This window comes from Lichenostomus cassidix, chromosome 14 (assembly GCF_008360975.1).
Source record: "Lichenostomus cassidix isolate B80296 chromosome 14, HeHo_3.0, whole genome shotgun sequence".
In the NCBI taxonomy this organism is placed as follows: domain Eukaryota; kingdom Metazoa; phylum Chordata; class Aves; order Passeriformes; family Meliphagidae; genus Lichenostomus; species Lichenostomus cassidix.
The window spans coordinates 5923408-5938467 of record NC_139495.1 but is presented as its reverse complement, the minus strand read 5'-3'; the positions used below and the strand labels follow the sequence as shown (position 1 = coordinate 5938467).

At 43.8% G+C, this 15060-nt stretch overlaps 2 protein-coding genes across 2 annotated transcripts in view; both read left to right on the top strand.

Moving 5' to 3' along the window:
- The window catches only part of FAM20C (FAM20C golgi associated secretory pathway kinase), a 105161-nt gene that overhangs the window by 79104 nt on the left and 10997 nt on the right, over positions 1 to 15060 (top strand). The gene's annotated exons all lie outside the window — the stretch shown is intronic.
- On the top strand, positions 4616 to 9385 carry FOXL3 (forkhead box L3). The gene is made up of 3 exons (XM_085074633.1): positions 4616 to 4797; positions 5533 to 5701; positions 6054 to 9385. Exons 1-3 carry the CDS (start codon positions 4691 to 4693, stop codon positions 6531 to 6533), a joined length of 756 nt encoding a protein of 251 aa, XP_084930759.1. The 5' UTR covers positions 4616 to 4690; the 3' UTR covers positions 6534 to 9385.

Genomic DNA, 15060 nt, shown 5'->3' with positions numbered 1-15060 from the left:
TGAATTTTAAGGTCCTTTTCAACCCAAACCATTCTGTGATTCCAGGGCAGGTCTCTGGTGCAAACTTGCACATCCCTCCTGTGTTTCTATCTGCAAACTCAGAGAGAGGGATCTCATTTCGTGCTGCTAAGGAGAAAATCAAATCACAAACACCCAAACTCTGAACCTCTGCCTCATGTATCCACATCAAAGACAGGGATGAGGATGTGTACTTTTAACCACCAACATCCTTCCAGCAGAAAGGTGCTGGGTCAGCCAAGGACAGAATATAAAATTTTAATTGCCCTTTTGGGTGAACCCAAACAATTTTGTCCAACCAAAAGCAATTTTTTTTTTCTCTGATTATTTATAAAGCTTTTAAGACATCTTTCCATTACATTCTGGTTTGAGTAGAAAATATGTTTAAAAAAATTCTGGAAATTCACTTAATAAGTGTCTAAAAGCTAGAGACTTATCCACATTCTCCCTACACAGTCTTTGAAGTCATGACTTCGTGACAGCAAATGAGTCACAACAAAAGAGTAGGTAGGAGAACTGACTTTTCACCCTGGGAATCCTCCTTTTCCTGTTTTCCACTACCAAAACACAACTGAGAGTCTCCAGAAACAGATTTTCACATGTGCCTTGTGAATCTCCTTACCCAGCTAGGGTAGACATGATATGTCTGAGCTATTTTCTATAGTTGCTCACTCATTTACCACCTCTAGAGGAATTAATTTACTGAAGGTTTCTTGTCCATGTTCCTGTTTTAATAGAAGCACAGGCTGTATTTCATGCATGAGTTTTACACTGCTGCAGCTAGAAGGCATGCAGATGAGGAATGCTTCTCCAAATAGCCCCCTAGCTAGGAAATATAAACAATTCCCACCAAACTCCAGCAGAAAACCACAAATTGTGGCGCAAATTTTATTTCCATGAAGTTCTACATGTGTACACAAAGGAGATGCAGAAGGCAAAGCAATTTGGCTGATGGATGTGGGTGAAGCAGAGAGAAATTTAGGGTGAAATTCAGGTGGGCAGTGTGGCAAGCCACATCCCTTTCCTAGGAATTAGGGTCACTAAGTTGAATGCCATACAATCTCTCACAGGGAGAGCCTAATACACATCCAAGTTTGGGAAAACTTCCTTCTCCTCATCCTATATCAAAGTAATCAGGAGAAAAATTGCATAAGAAGCTGCATTTCCCTATTCTCTTCTTTGCCAGAGCTACAGCTCTTGTACTAAAATGTTCTAAAAAGAAAGCAGTTTACTGGAGGTGGAGGTGGTTGTTGAGGGATTCAAAGCCTGCTGAAGGCCACCACTGGTCTCCACTGATTAAAACTGAAAGAGAGTAGATTTAGATTGAATGTAAGAAAGAAATTCTTCCCTGTGAGGGTGGTGAGTGCCATTCCAGGTTGGATGGGGCTTGGAGCAACCTGGGATAGTGGAAGGTGTTGGAAGGGAGTTGGAACTAGATGATCTTAAAAATGTCCTCTCCATTCCAAATAATTCTATGACTACATGGCGAATTTAAAAGGTTTGGAATAATTTTAAAGGTTTGGAATTAAGTCCTAAAGTGCAACCAAGTCTGAGAGACAGCAGGAGGAGTTGTGCTGCTGGGAGACACCAGTCTACACCAGTAAGAAGACTGGGATGCTAGCATTCAGTCCTAAACACTGAGGTGCTCCCTGTTATTCTGTTATCCCATAATGAGCAGTAATTCAGCCCTGTTTGGATTTATGACTCGTCTGAATTTCGTGTACAACTTTCATAATCTCTGTCATAATTACAAAAATGGCAAATAACTTTTTAATATCAATGTTTAAAAAATTAGTCAAATCTTTCATGGCATTTTTACTGCCTATTTACTATCTCAAATCAAATGGTTTACAACTCGGTGTTCCGAAAATATACAGCATAAGAAAACACTAGGCCTGGCAAAATTATGCTTTTATGATAATGACAGGGGTGAGTTATAGTTGCTCTAGTTAAACTGTAATGGCTGCACAGATGCTGGGAAAAAGCTATTGTTCACCATGTTGTGCCACCATAAGCATGGCACCTGCTCCCTCCACCATGGTACATACAAGAGCATGGTAGCATTCCTTCATGAATATCATCTTCAAGGATTGTAATTAGACCATAAACATTCATTTGGGGATAAAATATCAGCATGAAGGCTTTCGATATTACCTTGAGAAATATTCCGCCGGTTTTGCGTATATGGATTTCAGAAGCGAGTTTATGAGAGACCATATATAATTTGGTTCTGATTTTGTAGGACTCAAAAAAAGTCTGTGTTCTTCTCAGGGTCTGTATGAATTTGCAGCAGGTGAATGTAGTGATATCTGCAGAGTCAGAAACCAAATCCTGCAGCTCTCAGGAAGTGATAATCTCTGTTCCCAGATGATGTGTGACACAAATGACCATGGCAGGAGTCTCCTGGGTCTTGCCAAGCTCCCCTGCACCATCCACCCATGGTCCTACTCACTCCTGAGGTGCTGCCCAAGGACACCAACACTGGCTGGGGTGGCCCAACTCCTAATGCTCAGTTTAGTCTGACAAACCAACTGCTGAGATGGAAATTTAACCCATTCCCCACTGAAATGGGTGAGGAATGCAGTGGCCATGAGCTGTAATGCACATTGCAGCAGTGCTAGACAAGGTTACACTTACCACTGCAAGAAAATACAGGAATAGATAATTAACATTACTACAAACATGACACTACAGTCATTTGTTCCAATTCCCATTACAGAAAAGTTCACCTATTATATACTGTCAGTAAATACGTGAGGATTTTGGTCAGGGTGTGTTGTCTGACTTTCTTAGCAAGCCAGTTTTCATAAATAGAATATGAAGAACTGAAAAAAAAGGTGCTTACAGATTGGGTAAAATCAGTCAATCAGCCCAGTTCTGCTTTTTGAAATTGTTATTAATCAGAAGCAAGACCTTTTTTAGCCTTTAGTTTGAGTTCCTGGAATTTCAGTGAGGTAAAACATCTCCAAAGAGAAGAATCACTGCTAAAAATCAAAGTGGACATCTACTTGTGTCTCAATGATGATGGATTTTAGTGAGGGAGAATCTTCCCAAATCTGGGACACAGCTTCTGCTTTACTTTAAACCTTATAGTCCAGCTGGACAGAGTCTGAATGATGATCAGACATCATATATTTCATTTTCTGCCACTGAATCTGCTCTATCTAACTCAATATTAAAGCCCTGCTGACGCTTTAGGCAGCAGTAGCTGACCCTTTGAATTAACACCTCCTCTGCAGTGGATGCCTCATGCATATGCCTATTGATGTATTTTAGAGTGGAGATAATCTTTATTTTGGATGTCTGCTCCGGTTTCATATTCCCAAGAAAACACCTCATGTATAGGGTTTTTTTCATGCTGTGTATATCCCCCTGTGTCCTGCTATAATGTCACATATTCCACAGGAAAAGCCTTCTTATGTCCATCGTTGTCAGAACTCTAGGAGCCACTAAAGCATCATTTGAAAGGGCTCTTTATCACTCCGATGAATTTCCCCCTAATTGTATCCTTTAACTCCAAAAGGGGTTTGGGGACATACTTTGTATGAAAGATACTACAGAAAACAAAAGTTGCATTGCTAGTGGTTCTGCTTTTATATTTTCATCCAGGGAAACTCTCTGCACACCAATTTGCTTTCTCTTTTCCAAAACCCATTTCCTCCTGGGGCTAGTTCCTGGGACAGAGCTGTCTTCAAATAATTTAATTATCATGTGGCACACACCTTTTAAGTCCCCCCTGAAATGGTGCGTGCTGCCTTTGGTTTACATCACTTGTTGGAAAATACTCCAAAGCATTGAAAAACTATTAAATTGTTACAGTATTGGATGCCAACACACAGGGCTATTAGTCTAATTCATCCTTCAGATCAAAGCCCACACAGGCAGCTCTCCTGCCTACAGCTATTTTCCTTTTACTTTCCTGCTTGACAGTAGTCCCTCATATCCCTCTGTTCTACTTTCTTTGAACATACAGATTTTCCTTTAGTCATGGAAATATAATTTATGTCTATTATACTGTATTATAGATTGCAGATCAGGACAAGCGTGCATTACTGCCTGGAACGTCTGTTTATTGTACGTCGGTTTTCTAAAAATAAATAAATAAGAAAGCCACCCTGCTCCGCTGGGGAGAGAAAAACACGGAGGGGGAGCACTCGGGGGCCGTGGGGAGCTGCTCTCCCTTCTCAAAGTTTAATTTCCAAGTGGAGACCTTGAAGCATGATTTATTAGCATCATGCTGTTTGCTTTTGTCACGTTGTGATGTGGCGGGGGGAGCGCTGGCCCCTCTCCAGCCCGGACCACCCAGCGAGCTGAGCACAGCTACTGGCACTGCACACCCCTAAAGGGTCACCCCAAACCCCAATTCCCCAGCTCCACCATCCCCACAGCCTGCCTGTGCCACCCCGGTGGGGGCAACAGCAGGAACAGCAATAAACCCCTCAAAAAAAAAAATAATATCCGAACAGACGGGCTGTCTGGGATGCGAGAATTGCAAAAACAATCCCCACCCCATCACGGAGAGTGTGTGTGCAGGAGGAGAGGGAGTGTGGGGAGGGGGGAGAGAGGGAATGAGACAGACAGAGGGGAGGGAAGAAGGGAGGAGGGAGTCCAAGCTCTGAGAAACATCACTCCATCTCTCTCAGTCCACAGGAGCTGAGCAAGGAGCAGGACGATGTTTGACAACACGCAGTACCCCTATAACTGCTTCAATTATGATGGGGATGATTATCCTACCTGTAGTTCTGACGAGGAGAAAAAATTCACCAGACCAGCGTACAGGTAAGGTGAAGTTTTTCCAAGTCCCCCTATCCCTGGTGGGGTTTCTGAGCTCAGGGCTGGTGGGATCAGAGCTCTCAGGGGAGCGTGGGGCCAGGTGTGTGCAGAGGGTCTGTCCCCAGTGCAAGTAGATTTCCCCCCTTTCTGTGTGTGAAGTGTTCATTATTTGTTTCCTCCCATGAGGGGTCACAGCAACTCTGGCATGCCCTTAAGCCTCCAGATCTCAGACAGTCCCCAACCTCCAGGACCCCTGGGAGAGGGGAATTAAATGTTTCAGTGGGTGAATGGGATGCAGAAAATCCCAGTGTGGTGGGAACAGGCGCAGTGTAGATGTTCACAGGGACATCCAAGGTTCTCTCCACCAGCAGGGTTGGTCTCCAGTGACAGTGACTCTGAGCCTGGTCTGCCTCCCTGCAGCTTTCCCACTCAGGGAAACTTTTCAGCCGGAGTTGGAGAGGTGTGTGATGTTTCTGCAATGCCCCTATCTCTGCACTGAGTGCCAGGGCAGGCAGCCTGGGGGTTTAGAGCCTGGCTGGATCCCCTCTGTGTCACCTGGCTCTGGTGGAGGACAGGGAGTGACCACACTCAGAACTTCTCCCCGGGACACCTCGGGTCAGGGTGCAGATCCACGGGGAGAATTTTGGAAGCAGGATATAGGCACACATGTACCCATGTGGTCCTAAAAAAGTGAGTCTGTGAGTAGGGCGATGGTGTAACAGCAAGTTTTCCTTTTTCCAGCTATATTGCCTTAATTGCAATGGCCATCCAGCAAAGCCCTTCAAATAAAGTCACCCTCTCTGGCATTTATGACTTTATAATGAAGAAATTTCCTTACTACAGATCAAATCAAAGAGCCTGGCAGAACTCCATCCGACATAACTTATCGCTTAACAGTTGTTTTGTGAAGGTAAGATCAGTTACTGAGTATTTACACACACACTGTGCATGGCTAAAAAAATATATGCAGCAATAATCTCATCACTAGGAAAGAAGGGAAACAAACAGCTGAGCTGCAAATCACTTAAAACCTCTCTAAGCTGTCAATTACAGAGATAAGGAATATATCCTTGTCTGATGTGTGCTAATAGATAACAAATTGAAGAGGATGGGGTTTACATCTTACTCATTTAATGACAGAGAATAGGCTTAAAAGTCTTGTCAAATGTGTTTACACCATTCTTGAATGTAAACGAATGCAGATGCTAAACAGCAGCATCTGTAACACATACAAATACTGAACTGCCTTTAAATAAATACAGGTTCCCAGAACAGAAGGGAATGAGAAGGGGAAAGGAAACTATTGGAGCTTTGCAACAGGATGCGAATCCATGCTGGATCTCTTTGAAAATGGGAATTACAGGCGAAGACGGAGGAGGAGGAATGTGAAAAGGGAACAGAAGGAGCAGAGACCAAGCAGAGTGAAAAGTCCTTCATCCCCCAGCATCTCTGTGGACTCTGCTTTGAACAGCATTTCCTCTTCCGAAAGTAAACACGAAAGAATTGAATCGAGCCCAAAACTTCTGGAGCCGTGTGGGTTTGCTCCAAACAGCGTGACCAACAGGCAGAGCCTAAGCAATTCCTCCTTAGCAAAATCGGATTCTGAAATCAAATTTAGCATCGATTACATCCTTTCAGCCCCTGACCCTCTGCCTGTCCTGAGATCTCAACACAACATGCAGGAAAATAAATATCACCTACGGGAGGCCCCGCATATCAACCTGCAGTTCTGGACAATGTGATGTTATTTATTGGTGGTAACGAAGTCTGAGTGCCAGTGTGTTCAGCAGCCTCCTGTCACTGAAAATCAGCTGCCTGCCTCCTTGCTCTGCTCCCCAGTGCTCAGAGAGGGTTACAGACTCACCAGCTGATGCTCTGTCTGTACCCAAAGAACTTTGCTAAGATTAAAGCATAAATAACAGTTACCAATATTGGTTTTCACCATGCTGGAATTTATGAAATTCTAGCTTTATTTTGTAAACTGTCTTGGACATCATTTAGCACCACAAAGAATTTCCTTTCTCGAGCAGAATCCGACGGAGAAGAGACTTGCTTATCATCCACTGCTTTATTAAAGACAAAGTGAATTTGATCCCACTTTCAGTGGTGGAAATTAGGATTAACTCCACTGGAGTATATAGGTCAGAACTTAAGCTGATCTAAAACAGTGTAATTCTGTCGACTTACACTGGCTGGGAATGTGGGGGGAGCAGAGGGGTGGGAATTTGTTTCTTAAAAGGAATCACAGAAAATCACCCTGTCTTCCCTTATATTTTCTTTTAACCTCATGTTTCAAACTGTTTTGCAGCTTTAATTCATCATTCATTATAAAATGTGGTTCTTGAAAAGTATTTCAAGTATATTTTTGTTTATATTCAGAGCAGGATTGTTTAAATTGTTGAAGTGAAGTTGTATTCAAAATAATTCCAAGAGACCTAATTGCAAGTTTGCTGAATTCCAGTAGACTTTTATAGGAAATGGGGCAGTCACAGAGTCTCTTAATGCCTTGGTTAAAAAAAAATAAAACAAAACTAACACTTCTTCCCCTGTGGTATCAGAAATCTTCCTGAGATGCTGCAGAAAATCCTTGACCATATTTCATTCAGCAAGTGTGAAGGGAAACCCGACATTGCAGGAAGCTGTGTCAAGTGTTGAGCAAAGCTAAAATTCCCCCTACCTGCTCTGAGACAAGTTGTATATTCCCATTAAATAGATTTTTATTGATCCTTCTCGCAAGCAATTACCAAAGTGGTGCTTGATACGATTTCATCTGAACTGGTGAGATTTATAATTTCCAGATATCAATGTTAGCTCATGAGCTCCATTTCTGAGAAAGCCACTTCATTACCATTTACATGCACTGGGAGATTTTGGAACAGAACCTGATGGACAATGATGAAGTGTAACGAGCTTTTAAGAACTTGCTTTTATACAACTTGTTCACAATGAATTGCTTCCCAGAACATAAACAGTGTTAGTAAAAGCTCCACAAAATCTTGGCTTTGCCTTGGATACCACAACCTTCACCTACTGCAGATAAAAGGAAAAAAGACAATAATTCTGATGGTTTTAAGCAATTAAATGCAGAGATAAAATTATCTTTTCAACATGAACTAAAGGTAAATGAAGGTATATTAGATAAGATTCAGCATAGAGGTATGCTCAGGCATGACTTGAATTTTTATGCAGAAGCTTTGACATTTCACTAAGTTATTTTACATTGTGTCTAATATATACTGTACATTTATACTATATATTCTTATATATTGTTATTGAGAAAGGGAGCAATATCACTGCACTTATATGTTGTAAAAATGCATGATGTATGTTGTCGTGATGCTGAAACTCCTGCCATATACTTAAAATTTACCATCAGTGGTATTTCACACTGATTGGTAATAAATGCTCATTTTTTGGAAAACTATAAAACTTGTTATCTTCAGGCACTTCTACAGCATGCAAAAAGTCTTTGCTTCTTCTTCAGAAAAGAGAAAATGGAAAATCATGTCAATTACATCACTGTATGTCTTCCAAACTTTGAAGGGATGATTTCTTGAGACCAAATTCTGCCTTCAAATGAGAGCTTTCAATTCTCTGTGAATCAGCTGTTATTCTGGGTGATTATCTGAAAGCAAAATTCAACTCTTTAGACCTGATTGATCTGCTGTGTACACTGATGTTAGAAAAACAAGAGAACCTCTGGGGGGACTGGACAGATGGATTCTCATTTGAAGAGGGATGGGGATTTGCTCCTTTAGTGTTTATGCTCGGTAGTAAATAGGTGTGGGAAGAGCATTTAGTCCTCATTTAGTGCTTCAGTGTTTGCATGCACTCCCGTGTGGGTTGGTACTTGTGCACCTGGGGGATCCTGCCTACAGATAAATATTTGTGCTTAAATCACGGATCTTTCTCCTGATTGTTTTAAATGCTGCTGTTGGGCTGATAGTTACAGTGCACACCTGCAGTATATTTGAAATACATATTTTCCGCTGTGAAAGATGCAAATATGATTGTTACTATGTGTTCTTGGTTGGTGCTGTTAGCCAGAGAGAACTCAGCGACAGCAAAAGCTCCTCCTGAGCAACACCTGGGCAAGGTGAACACTGTGGGCTGCTGAGACTGATGGAGATTCAGTTTATGGCTAATAATCAATGTAGAATTAATGCATTAGGAAAGGCAGAAATACACCCAAGTGGATTTACAGCAGAGATCCGAAGCCATTTTCAGTAAGATGAATTAATATTCACAAATAGCCATGTCCTTCTCTCACAGGAAAGTGCCTGCTAGGAGAGACTGTCATACCTTAGTTTCCCTAACATATAATCAAAGAAATTTGTGTACAAATAGGTGTTAACATTTGTTTTGCAAAGGATATCAATCATATTTCGCAAAATGAAGGGACATATTTCAATTTACCCAGTATATTATATTCTGACGACTCCAGAAAGGTTTCCAGCAGTTAAAGTGAATGGCATTTAATATAGAACAACATAACAGGGGTGAGGGCTAGACGTGACCTTATTCAAATGTCGTAGCCATTACAAAGCCATTCCCAATGTAATTATAATTAAATACTTTATGCCTTTCTTGCAAATCCTCTGATCGATCATTGATATTAACATTAATATTGTATTACCCCCGAGCAAATGTCTCCCACACAAGTGTTATGGATCACCAGGTTTCCATTAACAAAGTTGTGAGCTATTGCCATATGCCGGTCGTGGATAAATTTACGTAAATTACTTTTTCTCAGGGAAAGGGGGGAAAAAGTCTGGGTTTCTTTCTTGTCTGAATCCAGAGCTATTTCTTCAGCTCCATCACAGCCTGCCAGCCACTTGCATAAATCCATAATGAAAGAAAAGAAGAAAATCTCACAGGAGCATCCCTGTGTTGAAGCAGGTGAATATTCTCCCATTTGGGGTTCAAAGCTGAGCTGAAATCAGGGCTGAGCAGTGCAGGGCAAGGCTCTGCACCCTCCAACACCACCTGCAGGCTGGGCAGGCTGGGCAGAGGTGTTTGGCTCAATTGCTCATCTCGTGGAACATTCCTGAGGGCAGAGAGAGACCCAGAATGAGCCATGGGTTTCCTCAGCCCAGCAGAGCTGCCTCCCTTGGGGCTGGCATTGTCCCCAGGCTGGGGTGAGGCAGAGCAGGGTGGGGGACAGCAGCTCCTGCCTGCTGGGCTGGGGGCACAGCGAGGGGGAACAAGGCTTCAGACCTCTCCCTTTAGGGTCGTAAATACCTTTGCAAATGGAACATGAAAGGTTTCTTCCTGGGGAGAGGCAAGGCTTGGCCTCACCGAGGGACCCTGGAGGGGGCTTGTTTATTTATCCTTCTAAAGGAAGGCTTCCCGTGATCAAACAAAGATCTTGATGGAGCCACGCCAGGTTGTTATGCAGAGATTTCACTTCCACTGTTTTAATTTCTTAGGCTTTTGCCATTGGTGTCACAGAAGTGGGTTTTGCACAGCAAAATTATGATCGGCCTCAGAATGAAGTTCAAAGTATTTGGGCAAGGATGCAGCACTTTTTTCTCCCCACAACCAGTGGAGAGAAACCAGAAAACACCCAAGGCTGGCCAGTAGTTGACCTCCCTCACAGGGACCTCTCCCTCAGCAGAACCTCCTGCACATTATGGCAGCATGAATGTAGACTAGGAGAGCTGAAAACAAACCTCCTCCTTGTCAGTAAAGCCAAGTTCCCCTATTTTTCTGCCAGTCAGAGAGATCTTATTAGTTGAGACCCATTAACTCCTCGTATGAAGAGAAGCTGTGCTCGAGGAGCATTTGAAGGTCAAACCACACTGGAGAGCTGGCTCTCCCCATGGCTGTGCTTTGGTTTCTCCCTCAAAAACCAAATCAAGATTTCTGCCCTGTTTTCTGGTCTCAAAGGTTTTTCCTTTTGGGCACCACTTGCCTGTTGAGATCCAAATCCTGTGAGTCCTTTCCACTCTCTTCCAACAGAGAAGACACACTGAGAGGGAAAGGAGGGACAAGCCTTGGGGAGAAAACTCTGCTACACATCTTCCAGTGGTTCAGAGCTGGTGGTGCATCTCCAGGGCTCCTGGGGCTGTGTTTCAAGTCCCTGCTGTAAACTGAGGGCAGCAATACCCCAAGTCCAGCTGCACTCAAGCTCAGGGAAAAGAGGAAACCTCGACCACATGCCCCTGAGCACACAGGGACCTGAACCTCCAGCTCTGGCAGAGTAACACAAATCCCTGTCTGTGATCAGCCCTTCAGATCACAAAGACAAGACATGGAAATCCTGTGCTGCTCATTCCAGCTGGCCTCTCCCCTCTCTGGCTCCTCTGGGCCATGTTCTCCTCCCTGCTGGGAGGGTGTAAATCCTTGCAAATCCATTAACTTTGGCATAATTACCTTTGGTATTGAAGCAGCACATGTGAGACAGACCTTTGCACATTATACCCAACATCTCTCCTCACACAGTCTGCAAAACTGTGCCTAGGTAGAATTCTCCTCTCCTAGGTAGAATTCTCAGGGCAGCAAATGGTGCTGCCTCTTTATTTTGCCTCAGCATCCATCTTTGAATTGCTTTCTCCAGAACGTGGGTACCATCTGCACTGCTCTGCACAAAGAACCTAGCCTCTGCCTCTGTTTTGCTGGGAATGTCTTTCTTTTTGCACTTAGGGTCATTAAATTAAAGAGCAGGGTAGGTCCAAGTCCTATGGAACTTGCACTGGAATCTTTTTTACCCGGAGAGCTAACATAAAATAACAAAGTAAGTTGTGCTCCCTCCCACCCTTGCTGCAGTGGTTGGAGGCAAATCCAACTGTGAGAATTTTGCCTGAGAAAGAACTGCCGGATTTCTCCCACTGTGAAATCCAGCTGTTAATTCAAACAGAAGGGATGGACCTGACCAGATAGGCCAACTGGCTTGTTTCCATCCTAAAGTCCATTGTGTTCCACAAGTCCCTAAATTTATGGTCATGAAGGTCTTCCAAGCCCTGTAATGAAGTATGGCATGCAATGTTTTTGTTATGGAATGTGGGCTGCAAAGGGAAAAAAGAAGGTTTGAATTTATCTTTCAAATGAAGATCCTGGAATCTCTCAGGATAAACAAGCTAAATTAGGAATCAAAATACACCATGTTTCTCACCATAACTATGGAACTGAAAATAGCCCTTGCAGAGCACTGACAGGGAAGGAAACTAGAAGTTGCAGTAAGCCCAAACCAACCTTCTTTTTGTCATGTTTCTGTGTGGGTTTGCTGTCCCTTTGTAGCAGGGGGTGGCAGTGAACCCTGCTGTGACAGCAACAGGAGCCCCCTTTCATCTTTTGGAGTGGTTCTTCAGCCAGAGTATTCCAGAAAAAAATATTTTGCAGTGCAAAGTTGAGCTGCTGGTCTCCATCATCAGCACCTACATTGGGCACAAAGCACCTTGTCTTGCTCTGAGCAGGCTGAAGATGAGGAACAGAAATGCTCTTTGGCTGTCAGCCTGTGTGGTGCAGCTCAGTGCAGCTCTCTCAGTGCTGCAGCTCCACAGACTAAATGTTCTGCACAAAAAGCTGCTCCCTCTTAGGTCTTTACTGGAGACATGATAAAGAATTAATAGGCTTGGGAAGTTGTTCAGTTTTCATGCTGGTATCAGTGGTTCTAATTTAAAAAACAACCAAAACCAAACTAGGCTTCCTGAAAAAAAAAATTACTTTGCTCAGTAAAGAGCAGGCAGTCATTAAACCCCTTTGTCAGCCCCAGCTCTGGCCCCAGCAGCCCCATGTCTGATCCAACTGCCCCCAAAGCTGCACTTTCCACAGCTGCTGATGGTCAAACACTCTCATGTTCTCCTTGTGTGGGACAAAAAATTAGGATGGAACCAACTTCCCCCTTGGGCCCAAAGGCTCTGCTGACCATTAGCCATCTGTCTCAAGCAAGAGCTGCCCTAGCTGAAAATGCTTTTGGAGGATTTGTGTCACAGATATTTAACCCTACAGTAAAACTGCTCCCCATCTTCCTCTCTTTGCCTTGAGGCATCACACTCTGCTGGTGCTGCCTGCATCCAGCATCCTCTGCTGCCATCCCCTCCTTCCAGCACAGCCTCTCTGAGACTGGGGAAGAGAAGCAGCATTTCCCATAAAAGTGGATGTGGAAAATAACAGGTGCAATGAGCTGTGTTTCATGATTAATCTGTCTCAAGCTTTTCCGAGGCTGAGAGCTGTATGAGCAATTATCAAACCCTGGGAGGCACTTCAGCACTAATCAGCCCATAACATTTTTCTGCATTGGAGCATCTGGGATTGGCTACATGGCTCGAATCCTGACTCTCGTGAAATGAATGAGAGTTTTGCCATTGGGTTCAGGGGATCAAAACTTCATCTTCTACTGCCAGGGCCAGAGATTAATCAGATTAAAGGCCATGTGGACTGCAGAGAAAATTAAATACCTCCTAGCAGTCACTTGGTGTCTTCTCAAGACAAAATAGCAGCTTGCTTCCACAGGTTTCTTCGGCTCTGTCTTCCAGCCAGACAAAATACTTCCTTAATTCAATGGGAAGTGTGTCCAAATGAGGAATAAGTTCCCCAAAGCCCAAGGGCTGAACACAGCAGAACCAGATGTTGGCATCTGGGGTGAGATTCCTGGTGCAAAGATGTTTGTGTGTTCCTTGAGAGCACCTCTGTTCTGGGGCTGCTGTACACACTCGAATAAACAAGTCACACTAAGCTCATACCCAGACTCAGGATCTCAAATTTTCTTTCAACAGGAAACTGTCCCAAGATCTGCTACAGTTTGGCAAAGATATAACACTGTATTACTTTCCATTTTGTTTTGCTGTTGTTGAAATTACAGGAAAATAAATATTTTCAAGATGATACATTGTGTATCCCTAATAAATACCAAGGGCATTTAATATAAACTATGGACACATGGTTTGCTTTGTTGTTCTAAGTAACCATTTCCTTTTAGCCAAATGAAAAGCCAGTTGTGCTGTGATGCTGCAGATTGTAAATTAGCAGCTCTCATATGGTTTTGTGCAATTGTTTCTTGAAGAGCTTTAGGCTACTTCAGACAAAAATTTCAAATAAAATGTGAATTCATTGAACTGTAACTTGTGGTATTAGTTTTATAATAAACAAAGGTAGGTCACATAATCATGTCATGAAAAACAACATTTTAAAATTCAAGCAGCAACATTTTAATCTGTTTTAAGTTCTGATCCTGAAATCAAAAGGAAGCTTTGCTCTTTCTGCTTCCCAGTGCATGAAACCAAGACAAGGCTGTCCTGGGAGGAAACAGCCAGGCATTCACTTCCAGGCAGGTTAGCTGGGGTGGGAGAAGAGGAGGCAGATTTCTTGTCACCCAGAGGAGAAATGTCCCCAAGGCAGCAGCAGCCTGTTCCCTGTTCTCAGGCAGAGCAGGGTGGGGTCAGGCCAAGAGGGGAGGATGATGGAGGTTCTGCTCCCACTGCTGCCTCAGCCCTGCTGGGGGAAGAGCTGAGATCCAGGCTGGCTGCACTGGGAGGGCAAGGAGCCCCAGGGGCAGACTGAGGGGGAGCAGCCTGATTTCCAGCCTCAGCCCCACAAAACCACACCAAGGACTGATGGCAGAGAGTCTGTCCTCTGCTGATGCACATTTACCTTGGCAAGGCAGAAGGGAAGCTGTTTTCCAGAAAAGATCCCACTTGCCTTTAAGGCAACATCATATTTGGGGTGGAAAACACCTATTTTCCACAGGCATGGTCTCCTGTGTTGTTTTGTGAAGACTCTTTGGTCAATCTCTGCCACGTGGGACATGTGTGCCTCAAGGACCTTCCCTTGGCCTGGTGTCACCTGGATTATCTGCCAGTGCTGGATGGATGGGACAAGCCACAGGAAGTGCTCCTGAGCCATCTCAGCTCCCAGCACCTTGTTCTTTGCCCTGCCCCTACCCATGAGGTGACAGCCCAAGGAGTACAGGGTGATGGGGTGATGGGAAGGAGCAGAGCATCCCCAGGGTTAGGGACAGGCACCAGGGTGCCACCAGCAGGGCCACCAGCACTCCTGGGCACAGAAGGGTCTGTAACAAAGCCCTCTCAGCTGAAACACTCCTTGTTTGACAGAGGTTTATCTGAGAGGAGGCTCAGGTCTTAATTAGTGGATATTTTCCAAATAAAAATGAGTAACTGTGTCAAGGCTGGGCTGAAGCATCATAAAGCTGTGGCCTGTTGCTTAACAACAGACAGGGAGAAAAATTAGTATACCTGAATAGATATGAACTTTTTGCTTTACTTCTAAGCCTGCCTGAATTTGAATCATTTCTGCCATGACAACGCCATA